At 35.7% G+C, this 13,520-nt stretch overlaps 1 protein-coding gene across 2 annotated transcripts in view; it reads left to right on the plus strand.

The window, feature by feature from the left end:
- Nucleotides 1-13,520, plus strand: part of PHKB (phosphorylase kinase regulatory subunit beta) — a 241,324-nt gene that overhangs the window by 53,940 nt on the left and 173,864 nt on the right. For both annotated transcript variants that reach the window (XM_032326064.1, XM_032326066.1), the window contains 3 exons: nt 384-483; nt 6,387-6,494; nt 10,135-10,215. In XM_032326064.1, the coding sequence (XP_032181955.1) occupies nt 384-483; nt 6,387-6,494; nt 10,135-10,215 (289 nt within the window). The remainder of the gene's footprint in view (nt 1-383; nt 484-6,386; nt 6,495-10,134; nt 10,216-13,520) is intronic.

Here is a 13,520-nt window from a genome sequence, read left to right on the forward strand (position 1 = left end):
CTAAAGGGATTGATACTAAAAATTGCCTCTACTCTATTACAGCAAATTCAAAAAATCTCTTGGTAGATTTTTCCAATATATCATATCCTTTAAAGTTTCAGCCAAGTCAATGTAGAAATATTGTATGCTATTTCTGAAGCAATTGGCTTACTTCCTTAAAAAAAGGAGAAATCAACACAAGTTTCATCTTAGGACTTTTTTTTTTTTTTTTTTTTTGCAGCATTTCTACATCTGCTGGGAAAATGGAGTTTCACTGTTACAGAATTAGTAGATGTCGCCAGAACATAGGATTAGTCAGATAGTTAAATACTTAATTACCGAAAGCTCTGCTTCCTTTTCAAATGCATTTCCAATTTGTTTCATGAGTTATCTCTCTCACCCAGGCGCATTGATGATGACAAGGGAAGGACCCATGAGCTGGAGCACTCCGCTATAAAATGTATGAGAGGAATTCTCTACTGCTATATGCGTCAGGCCGATAAGGTAAAACACTGTAGTGTGGACTGGAATTCTCACATCATTCTGAAGGATTAATTTAACCAGTATAGCAATAGCATCTTCTGAAGAAGAATGTACTTTCAAAAGGTAAAGCCACATCCTAGGGCTGTCTAGATAGGTTAAAACAGCCTCTGCATTCCCAGCCCAGGGTTTGAAATACTGAAATTGAAGAAACAGATTAAGTGAGAGTTGATGGAGAATTGTTATTTAGGACTGAATTTGTTTGTATTTCACATCTGGTGTTTGCTTGATAAAAGACTCAGTTTCTCAGGAACCTTACGATATCCATAAGTCTAACGAATATTATATTGCTTAAGAAAATCTTTATCAAAATTCCTTTTGCACATGTGATTGCCCTGACTTAAGTGAACTTCAGTTTATTTTTGTTTTTTAGATTCTATTTATTTATTTGTCAGAGACAGAGAGAATGCATGCGCACAAACCGGGGAGTGACAGGCAGAAGGAGACGGAGTGTCCCCTCTGAGCAGGGAGCCTGATGTGGGCCTTGGGCCCAGGGCCCTGGGATCATGACCTGAGCCAAAGGCAGGTAGATACTTAACCAGCTGAGCCTCCCAGGCATCCCCGAACTTCAGCTTAAAAATACTTCATAATTTACATGTAGAGAGGACAGAAATGATTGGCTTAGAAAATAGCCGATTTTACAGGTTATTGTGGAATACATAATTGGTAATTATTATTGTTATTATTAAAGTAATATACATAATAAGAACTGCAAGGTACTATGTAAATATAATATAATATTTCTCCTACTCACATACATCCCTTTGTCCCCAGGTCCTAATATATTACGTGTCCATATATCAGTGAGTATATCTTGGGCCCCCAAGAGTACCAGGTTCGATGGTTCATGAGCAAAGATGCACATCAGTAATTACACAGGCAATTTTGATCACTTAATATTTTGTATATTTTTATCTTGTGATTATTAGATTTTTTGTGATCACACATTTTCTTCCTAAGATCCGTATCTGAAGTTAAAGCTAACAAAATATTATATTTTGCCCTCAGAATGTGACAACAAGAAAATGTTATTTGGCAGAAAAAGTAGATTTTTTTCACCAGCTGATAATAAAGATATGTAATAAACCTGTAGTTGTCTGCTGAGATTTGATTTTATAAATCATTATTATAAAGGTCTTTCATTTGATGAAATAATATCCTATTGGTGTACTTGAATTAAACTAGTGTGTTATATATTTTGAAGTAACTGTGATTAAAGATTTTTTTTTCTTCTGGGAAAATTACTGTGAGAAGTTTACTGTTTATTTCACATTTATTATTTCATGAATGGCTAATGTCTGTGAATTAACTTTTCTCTTAAGGAAACATTGTGAAAGCCATGAATTTCGTATTTACTAAACAAACTGACAGACTTAAAATTAGTATGGTTTATCAAAAGGGAGGAAATAAAGAGTTCCTTAAGTGGCTTATTTAACCAGTTGTTAATATCTCTTTCTAAATATCATTCAACCTTACTAACCAGTCTTCACCATTTTTTTTTTAAGATTTTTATTTTATTTATTTGACAGACAGACACCACAAGTAGGCAGAAAGGCAGGCAGAGAGAGAGGAAGGGAAGCAGGGTCCCTGCCGAGCAGAGAGCCTGATGCGAGGCTCAATCCTAGGGACCCGGGATCATGACCTGAGTCAAAGGCAGAGGGCCCAACCCAGCAATTGGGTTACAATTTTTTTTTTTTAATTTAAATTTTGTTTGTTAACATATAGTGCAGTATTGGTTTCTGGAGTGATTCATCACTTACATGTAATACGCAGTGCTCATCGCAACACATGCCATCCTTAATTCCCGTCACCCGACTAGCCGATCCCCCACCCACCTCCCCCATCAATCGTCAGTTTATTCTTTATCACTTATAGCTTGTTTCCCTCTCTCTTTTTTTTCTTTTTCCCCTTCCCATAACGCTCATCTGTTTTTTTCTTCAATTCCACATAAGATTGAGATCAAATTTGTCTTTCTCTGACCAATCTTCACAATTAAGGTTTTCTTTTGAATACAGCTTAAATCGGACTTAAGATGTCTTGAATTTCTTAAATTATAAAGGATTAGCGTTTCTTTCCTTTATTTAGTTATGATGCTAGACAATTAAAATAAGTATGGGGGAGCCTGTATGGTGCAGTTAAGTGTCTGCCTTCAGCTCAGGTCATGATCTGAGGGTCTTGGGATTGAGTCCTACATCAGGCTCCCTGCTTAGCAGGAAGCCTGCTTCTCCCTCTGCCTCTGCTGCTCTCCCTGTTTGTGCTCTCTTTCTCTCTGACAAATAAATAAAATCTTAAAAAGTAAGTGTGAGTTTTAAGAGAAGGTATGGGGCCCATTAGGATTAGGTATTTATACTTACCACCAAATATAAGGTTTTACAGATTTTAAAGAAGTTTTTATAGTTGTGATTTTTTTTTTTTTAAGAGAGAGCTCATGCACATGAGTGTGAGTGGAGAATGGTGTAGAGGGAAGGAGAGGGAGAGAGAGTCTTAAGCAGACTGCCTAGCTTGGAGCCTGACACAGAGCTCGACTTCACAAGCCTGAGATCATGATGTGAGCTGAAATCAACATTGGACACTTAACCACCCAGGCACCCCTGTAATCTTTCATGATCCCATAACTTTTTATAGTTAGAATGGAGGATATTATCGTGATTCACATATGACTCTGAGGGAGTGACTCTGAGATTAGATTTAACCACACACAGCCAGCTCACTGCTTCCTACCAAACCTTCACCTTGTTGATGTTTACAGTTTCTTTCATGATTATGTAGTAGTAGGGAAGGCTACCAAATTTTAAAGTTATGAAATGCATATCTTTTGCCTTTTTCTTAAAACTAATGTGAAGCATATTTGTAGTAATCATTTGCTATTTGACACTAAGATTCATCTTCTTTGTCTTCTGAAGTAAAATCATGATATACTTCTTGACATATTTTCTAAAAATACTATATAAAAGAAATATTTTATTTCATTATGCACTTGAATGAATAGAGTTGTCCTTGTTTTGCAGAGTGTAGAGCAATCTGATTTCTATTACTATCGTGCTACTTGTCTTAAAATGCCTACTTATTTATATTAGGTGTTTTTTTTTTTTAACTTCTAAATGTTCATATACTTACTCTCTCATTTACTCTATTTTCTAATACTCCCTAAGGAGAAGCATTCAGAATTTTTCAAAATAAATTCAATTTGCATTTAGTATTTTGGAAGGCACAGATTTCCTTTATAATGGACTATGAATGTTGCTGTCCCTAGCTGTCTACATAAAAAATTTGTCTAAAATGTTATTGAGTAGTTTCTAGTTCAGATTTAATGATTTTTAATGAAAAATCATTAGATTTTATAAAATTTATCCTTCCAGCATTCCCTTATGAGATGATTTTTCTCACTTAAATGCTATGTTATTTTATAAATTAAGAATGGTTGACAAAATACTCACCTTTTCCTAAATGATAAACTGTTTATTCACAATGATTTAAGTTTTCAGGAAAAATCTAAGTAAAATACAAACAGCGAAAACATTATTCTCGTTTTTTTTTTTTTTTTGGCCTAGAAAATTTTGCTTTAATCATTCTTTATTTTTACTTGCCAAATGCCAGACATAAAATAATGATTAATGTCACCTTATTATTGACTGATTTCAAGGATAATTATTGTCTATAATTCACAAACACTATGTCCCATTAATTTTCAAAGCTTGTATAGTTTGGGTCTTATTTTTTTCTGAAATTTTAAGTTGTTTGTCTTATAACAGCTGCAAGACTCAAAACATGGTTACATAATTTTCTGTTTGAGTATCTTTAATCATTTAATAGTTACTTTTCCCCTGACACAGTGATTGAATATAAATTCTCATGCTGGGTACTTGTGTGTCTTGAAGACAAATGACAATCACTGCATTGTCAACTGTAGCAATAACTTTATTAAACAGTTAAGACCTTATCCTTTTGGGTCTCTATCAAGTAGGCAGAATGTATTTTAACTTAACCATATTTTTGTCTAAGAGCCCAGACTAATAATGTTCAATACCTTGAGATACTAGTGTGAAACGACCACATTTGATTTCTATTTGTGTAGTCTAATACTGTGGCTGCAGTTTCAGATACTGAGAAGGAATAGCCTTCTCACCTTCTCTGAGTTAATACTCAATGGCTTGGTCACTGTACATAGTACGCATAGAAGATACACATCCCTACCTTTGTCCTTACCCTTTCATTCCTGAGTATCCACTGGTAGGGCCTAGCTTTCATTTTGTTGACTTGAATGATAGGGAGGGCTGTGTATTTATCTGTGGGGTATTTACAGGCTCTTGGTGGTGGGGAGGGGATGCAAAGATGTATTAACCCTCTAGCATGGCACTGTCCAGTAAACTTTGTGTGATGACAGAAATGTTCTGCATTAATGTGTTGAACAATGCAGAAGCTACTAGTCACATATGGTTACTGAATGTTTGATACAGTCAGTGTGACTGAGGTACTGAATTTCTGAACTTTGTTTAGTTGTAATTTAGTTAGTTGTTTATTGCTAGTGGCTGCCATATTGGGTAGTGTAACTTCTAGAGACCTATAAGATAGAGATACAGACAACTAATAAAAAGAAGAGAGAAGAAGTTACTGAAGGATAAGTACCCTGTGTGGAGTCCAGAGGAAGGAATATAAGGAACATTTCTGAAGGGAATTTATAAAAGAAGATTTTTGGGGGGGGTAGAATTTTAAGGATGAGAGAAAATTTGAAGGTGAAGAAAAGAACTTGGTTCTATGTACTTCGTTAGCCAAGTGAAACAATGCGAAGTCATAACATTGTAGATATTATCATCACTTACATATTTTAAAAGGAAGAAAAAATTATTTCATTTACATATATCTAGGTGTTATTCTATTCATTGTCTGTTTTTATTCATCTTATACTTCTAGGAGCTAGCATAGTACTTGACATATGATTGGTATCAGTATAAAGTCACCAAATTGAATTGAACAGGCCCTTAAAAAGTAAATGGATTTCTTTTTTTGTCCTTGGAGTTTGTTAGAACACTTAGTATTTACTTAGTATTCTAAAATGGTTAAACTTTATATGCAGTTAATAAATACAAGTGTGTTATGTTCTCTTGGAATTGATGACTTAGTAAGGAGACTGTATGTGGCAAAGGAAATGAAAACCTGTTGATAGGAATGTAGGTTAAAATTTGTCATCTTTAGGGCACCTGGGTGGCTCAGTGGGTTAAGCCCCTGCCTTCGGCTCAGGTCATGATCTCAGGGTCCTGGGATCGAGTCCCGCATTGGGCTCTCTGCTCGGCAGGGAGCCTGCTTCCCTCTCTCTCTCTCTCTGCCTGCCTCTCCATCTACTTGTGATTTCTCTCTGTCAAATAAATAAATAAAATCTTTAAAAAAAAATTTGTCATCTTTAGAGAAAGAAACAGCATTTGAAGTTTTGAACACTTACTTAGAATTAGAATTAGAATTAGAATGAGGTCTAAATCCATGGAAGCATTTCCAAGTGTCAGTACAGTGAGGTGTAATCCCTGAAATCCTGTCCCACAGAGTAAACTATTATTTGACCCTAAAATAAAATGAATATAAAACCATTGTAAAAGCTGTTGGTACCATACTTACAAGCTCCATATTACACTTGACTTGCTATTTTTGAAATATCAGCTATTCAATAATCATGTTAACTGTTTAGTTAGTAGTTATATGAGTTTTGTTGGTGTGTTGTTTCTTTAGAAAAAGTAATATATCTGCTTTACTCTGTATTCTGCCTTTAGGCTATGGTTTTCTCTTTTAAAAGGTTTCATGAAAAATAATTTATAATCTCTAAGGTTGGATGATATTGTGAATTAGTAGCACTATTTGAATTTTGTATTTGATTCTAGGTCCAGCAGTTTAAGCAGGACCCACGCCCAGCAACCTGTCTTCACTCTATTTTCAATGTGCACACAGGAGATGAGGTCTTCTCCTATGAGGAATATGGTCATCTTCAGGTAAAAGGAGAAGTCTATAAGTTTTCTTCTCTGTTCATAGTCTATATCATAGAAGGTTTGGGGATATTTGCAAGTTTTAGAAAGCAGATTTCATAAATTATTCACAACAGAAGTAGAAAACCAACCCCAAAATGAGGAAGTGAAATGGTAGGTTCCAGGGCTGAGTTAGTAATTGTGATTGAGCATCAACTCAGACTGAGGTCTTGGTCTGCAAGGACTAAAGAGCAACTGGATAACTTATAATATTATTCCTATCTCAATGAAGCTTGTACTTACTCTCAAATTTAGAAGAATTTCACCATTTAGGAACTATGGAATAAAAGACAGTTGGCAGTGATACAGCAACAAGTCAGAAATTTTTGTTATGTGACAGCTCAGTTTTGGTATATCAACCTTCAACAAAGCTATCAGCCTATCATTAAAATGTATTCCAAAAGGCATTTCTGGAGTCTATAAATTTTGTCTCACATATTATATTAAATTTTATACCAAGGCTAAGAATGCATTGTAGGATTTTATGTTTTGTTTTCACTTCTTTTTCTCTTACATCTGTGTATTACTTTTAGCTGCACATCCTATTGCCTTGTTTTTAGAATATAAATATTACAAATGCTCTATAATGAGTTTTTTTCCTGCTCATCATTTGATTCTGCTGTCTTTAGGACAGAATGCTTATTATTCATATATTCTTTACTAAAATAAGAGTATGTCTTTTTTTATAGTCCCTTTCTCTCTAGAGATCTGAAATGTCTTACTTTAGTATGACTCCTCCAGTCATAGAAAGTACAGTGTCCCCATTTCTATGCAACGGAAACTCTTACACTTACTTGTAACCAGTTCCTTGGAGAATTAGTATTATATGAATATGTAGTTGCTCAACCTTCTCCTTATAATTGTGACATAATTAGGTTTTATGTATCTCTTGCTTTGACAAATATGTTTACTGTCTGAAATAGGGTTTTCAGAAGATAGTTGCTCATTTATTTTTGTTTCCTAGAACTTAAGCTTAGTGCCTGCCTCATAGTAGATTTTAAATAAATGCTGGTCAACCTGTTTTTTGGCTGTTTCTGTACTATTTGCCATTTACTGTACTTTCTCATGGAAGCATCCTGCAAGTCAAAGCAGAGGGCTTTTGGAGGTGTAGCTATAAATGCCCGACCATAGCAGTGACATTTCTTTGAAATCATTTCTGACAGTGCTGTAAGAAAATATTTGGGTGAGCCTGGCAGGGGTTTGAAGCTCTTCTCTACCATGTTCTGAGAAGGGTCACTCGAAAGTAGTATGTCAGTCTAAAAAAAAAGTATGTCAGTCTAAAAAACCCTAAAATAAGAATTTATATCTTTGGGTCTGACTCACTTGGACCTTGACAGCACCATGACACCCCCTGGACTTTGCTGAAAAGTCAGGAGGTGTCCAAGACCGCTCTGCTTCCTGAGAGAGGCATCAGCACTGCCAGGTCCTGGTGGCGGTGTTATGTAGTTTTATAGTATACATTTTTGCTGCAAAAATTTTCACTGCATGTATTTTCACCGCATAACTAATTGGCTCTAAGGCAATTTTACTTTGAAATATAAAATCACAAAAAATAAAAGGACATTAAAAGGGATATTATATAGCATGAAAAATGAATGACAAAAGTAAAGACTTTATTGTGAAATACAAAACACTAAATATATTTAAAATGTGTGTAAATTCATGACAGTATTGTGCAAATAACTGATTTTATTTTTTGGATTTTACCTAAGCATTTGTTTTCAAAGTCTTTGGTTCAGAGTAATAAATTTTTGTTTTTTGCTTGTTGTTTTGTCTCCTCATTTGTGTTACGCTTTTTTTTTTTTTTTTACCAAAATTTCTTCCTTCATTAAGAGGGGTATTACTTTCCAAATACTAGGATGCATATTTGTCACTGAGCTTTGCACTGCCTTTGAATGCCGTCTACACTGTTGTTTGTTTGTTTGTTCTTGGCATACTGTCACATCTCTGTTCATAGACACTCCATAGTTCTGCGGTAAATGTGGTTTCAAACATCTGCATCATTGTATAGACCATTATGAGGACTAAGATTTAATATAGAAAGTACGAATTACAAAAAGATACTTATAAAAATACAAGATTTATATAATATAAAAGTGGGAGAAATGCTGAAATGAAACCAAACTGTCAAATCAGGCTATCTACCAGGTTTTTGTTTTTTTCTTTTACAGCAAAATTGCCTTATGGCCAATTGGTGATGTGGAAAAAATGTACCCACTGAAAATATTTGTGGTTAAGTGCTTACGGCGAAGATGTCTAAGGCAAAGATGATTAGGCAAAATACCCAACACACCTGGTAGCACAGGGCCGCTTTGTCCCGGGCCTCTCGGACACAAATAATTTTCTGCCCCCAGTTTCTGTCAGTTACTTAGTAAGGATTGGAAGAGAGTCAGGGAAGACATGAGCCACCAAGGCTATTAGAGAGTAATGATCTTCTGGATTAGAATCCTATCAGGACAAAATTACATTGTGCTTTCTAGTTGATTTTAACTCAAGTTATCATTTTCCTAGGTAAATGAAAAATTTTTTACTGCTTCCTGTGTATTTATTTATTATATAGCAACTTTATTGAGATACAATTCACAAAATTTACAATTCACCTATTTAAAGTATACAATTCAGTGGTTTTTATTACAGTTAGAGAGTTGTGCAACCACTGTCACAGTTAATTTGAGAACATTTTCATTACCCCATAAAGAAATTTGGGCTCATTAGCTGTCATTCCCCACCTTCTCGAAAGCCTCCTGCCCTCGGCGATCACCAGTCTACTTCCTATCTTTATGCGTATTCCTATTCTGTAAATTTCATAGACATGGAATCATACAATATATGGTCTTTTGTGACTGTCTTTTTTCATTTAGCATATTCAAGTTTTGTCTGTGTTACAGTATTTATCTTTCACTACTTATTTACTTGGCATCCCATTCAGGCTTCTGTGAGAATCTTTTTTGTTAAAGTAGACATTATTGTCTTCATTTTTTTCGTTTATATCATATAATGTCTATCTTTAATAGATGAACTAAAAGGAAAAATGACTCATTTGCTTATAAAACTCATTTGTTCTTAAATGTATTTTATATGCTATATCATTGATTAAAATTAATATGTCCCTGCAGTTGCTTACATAAATTCTGCATTCTCTGAGAAAAATACTGTTTTCTGGATGCACTGCCTATTGTTTATGGTGTACTGGCAAAGTCCTAATGTCTTACTTGCCAAATAAGTTTTTCATTTACATACATTTGAAATGAATTGACATTACTTAGCTGCCTGTGAGGCAAAATTACTTCAAAGTAGACTACTTTAGACCCAGAATTTGAAAATAAATCTTAGAAAACAAATGTTACAGAAACAGTTCTATTAGGAGTCATTTTTCTAATCAGGTATTAACCACCACAGTAAATTTGAGGATTTTAGAGTTTTATATTCAAAGCTGGGATTTTATGATGAGCTAAATAGTCAGCTCCTTTATTTCACAATAGGAAAGGCAATATTTTTTATTTGCCACTATTAGAGAAAATGACTTGTAATTTTAGCTCTTACATATAATTTCATAACATAGTCTTTTTGTTTTTTCCTTTAACCTTTTAATGTTCTTTGTTTTCAGATAAATACGGTGTCACTCTATCTCCTTTACCTTGTGGAAATGATTTCTTCAGGACTCCAGATTATCTATAACACTGATGAGGTATGAATTGCCCAAATTTTCTAGTACTTAATTTCATCTCTGAGAATATTTTTTTCTTTTACTTTTTAAAACTTAGTTTTCGTTTTATGAAAATGGCTTATTCATATAATCAGATACTGGATTTTAGATGTTGGATCAAGAATCTTTATATTATAGTATGTTCTTATAATAGTTTGTATTTCTTTGGTGTTAGTTGTGATCTCTCCTCTTTCATTCATGATTTTATTTATTTGGGTCCTTTCTCTTTTCTTTTTGATAAGTCGGGCCAGGGGTTTATCAATTTTATTAATTCTTTCAAAGAACCAGCTCCTAGTTTCGTTGATTTGTTCTATTGTTTTTTTGGTTTCTATTTCATTGATTTCTGCTCTGATCTTTATGATTTCTCTTCTCCTGCTGGGCTTAGGGTTTCTTTCTTGTTCTTTCTCCAGCTCCTTTAGGTGTAGGGTTAGGTTGTGTACCTGAGACCTTTCTTGTTTCTTGAGAAAGGCTTGTACCGCTATATATTTTCCTCTCAGGACTGCCTTTGTTGTGTCCCACAGATTTTGAACCGTTGTATTTTCATTATCATTTGTTTCCATGATTTTTTTCAATTCTTCTTTAATTTCCCGGTTGACCCATTCATTCTTTAGAAGGATGCTGTTTAGTCTCCATGTATTTGGGTTCTTTCCAAACTTCCTTTTGTGGTTGAGTTCTAGCTTTAGAGCATTGTGGTCTGAAAATATGCAGGGAATGATCCCAATCTTTTGATACCGGTTGAGTCCTGATTTAGGACCGAGGATGTGATCTATTCTGGAGAATGTTCCATGTGCACTAGAGAAGAATGTGTGTTCTGTTGCTTTGGGATGAAATATTCTGAATATATCTGTGATGTCCATCTGGTCCAGTGTGTCGTTTAAGGCCTTTATTTCCTTGCTGATCTTTTGCTTGGATGATCTGTCCATTTCAGTGAGGGGAGTGTTAAAGTCCCCTACTATTATTGTATTATTGTTGATGTGTTTCTTTGATTTTGTTATTAATTGGTTTATATAGTTGGCTGCTCCCACGTTGGGGGCATAGATATTTAAAATTGTTAAATCTTCTTGTTGGACAGACCCTTTGAGTATGATATAGTGTCCTTCCTCATCTCTTATTATAGTCTTTGGCTTAAAATCTAATTGATCTGATATAAGGATTGCCACTCCTGCTTTCTTCTGATGTCCATTAGCATGGTAAATTCTTTTCCACCCCCTCACTTTAAATCTGGAGGTGTCTTCGGGCTTAAAATGAGTTTCTTGGAGGCAACATATAGATGGGTTTTGTTTTGTTATCCATTCTGATACCCTGTGTCTTTTGACAGGGGCATTTAGCCCATTAACATTCAGGGTAACTATTGAGAGATATGAATTTAGTGCCATTGTATTGCCTGTAAGGTGACTGTTACTGTATATGGTCTCTGTTCCTTTCTGATCTACCACTTGTAGGCTCTCTCTTTGCTTAGAGGACCCCTTTCAATATTTCCTGTAGAGATGGTTTGGTGTTTGCAAATTCTTTCAGTTTTTGTTTGTCCTGGAAGCTTTTAATCTCTCCTTCTATTTTCAATGATAGCCTAGCTGTATATAGTATTCTTGGCTGCATGTTTTTCTCGTTTAGTGCTCTGAAAATATCATGCCAGCTCTTTCTGGCCTGCCAGGTCTCTGTGGATAAGTCAGCTGCCAATCTAATATTTTTACCATTGTATGTTACAGACTTCTTTTCCCGGGCTGCTTTCAGGATTTTCTCCTTGTCACTGAGACTTGTAAATTTTACTATTAGGTGACGGGGTGTGGGCCTATTCTTATTGATTTTGAGGGGCATTCTCTGAACCTCCTGAATTTTGATGCTCGTTCCCTTTGCCATATTGGGGAAATTCTCCCCAATAATTCTCTCCAGTATACCTTCTGCTCCCCTCTCTCTTTCTTCTTCTTCTGGAATCCCAATTATTCTAATGTTGTTTCGTCTTATGGTGTCACTTATCTCTCGAATTCTCCCCTCGTGGTCCAGTAGCTGTTTGTCCCTCTTTTGCTCAGCTTCTTTATTCTCTGTCATTTGGTCTTCTATATCACTAATTCTTTCTTCTGCCTCATTTATCCTAGCAGTGAGAGCCTCCATTTTTGATTGGACCTCATTAATAGCTTTTTTGATTTCAACTTGGTTAGATTTTAGTTCTTTTATTTCTCCAGAAAGGGCTTTTATATCTCTCGAGAGGGTTTCTCTAATATCTTCCATGCCTTTTCGAGCCCGGCTAGAACCTTGAGAATTGTCATTCTGAACTCTAGATCTGACATATTACCAATGTCTGTATTGATTAGGTCCCTAGCCTTCGGTATTGCCTCTTGTTCTTTTTTTTGTGTTGAATTTTTCCGTCTTGTCATTTTGTCCAGATAAGAGTATATGAAGGGGCAAGTAAAATACTAAAGGGGTGGCAACAACCCCAGGAAAAATGCTTTAACCAAATTAGAAGAGACCCAAAATCGTGAGGGGGGAGAAAGGGGATAAAAAGAGGTTCAAAAAGGATGAAAGAAAAAAAAAAGAAAAAAGAAAAAAAAAAGAAAAGGAAAGAATTTAAAAAAAAAGGAAAACACCTAAGAAAAATGTAAAAAAGATAAAATATATATATTAGATAAACTAGTAAAAAATCGTTAAAAAAGAAAAAGGTAACAGTTTAAAAAAAAAAAATTTTTACCCGAAGGCGAGAAAAAAAAGAAAAAAAAAAATTAACTGCAAGACTAAAAAAAATCACAGGGAAAAAGCCATGAGTTCCGTGCTTGGCTTTCTCCTCCTCTGGAATTCTACTGCTCTCCTTGGTATTGAAACCGCACTCCTTGGTAGGTGAACTTGGTCTCGGCTGGATTTCTTGTTGATCTTCTGGGGGAGGGGCCTGTTGTAGTGATTCTCAAGTGTCTTTGCCCCAGGCGGAATTACACCGCCCTTATCAGGGGCTGGGGTGAGTAATTTGCTCGGGTTTGCTTTCAGGAGCTTTTGTTCCCTGAGCGCTTTCCGTAGAGTGCCGGAGGACGGGAATACAAATGGCGGCCTCCTGGTCTCCGGCCCGGAGGAGCCGAGAGCCCAGGGCCGCACTCCTCAGTGCGCCCTCAGAGAACAGCGCCCAGTTACTCCTGTCTGCCTGACCTCCGGCCGCGCTCCGAGCTCACCGAGCCTGCGACCAGTTCAAGTAAGGTGAGCTTACTGTCGGCTCTGTCTCTGTAGCCAGCTTTCCCGTTCCAATACCCGCAAGGTCTGCGACACTCAGACACCCCTGATCCTTCTGTGACCCTGCGGGACCTGAG

The sequence above is a fragment of the Mustela erminea genome, chromosome 19 (genome assembly GCF_009829155.1).
Source record: "Mustela erminea isolate mMusErm1 chromosome 19, mMusErm1.Pri, whole genome shotgun sequence".
Taxonomy (NCBI): Eukaryota; Metazoa; Chordata; class Mammalia; order Carnivora; family Mustelidae; genus Mustela; species Mustela erminea.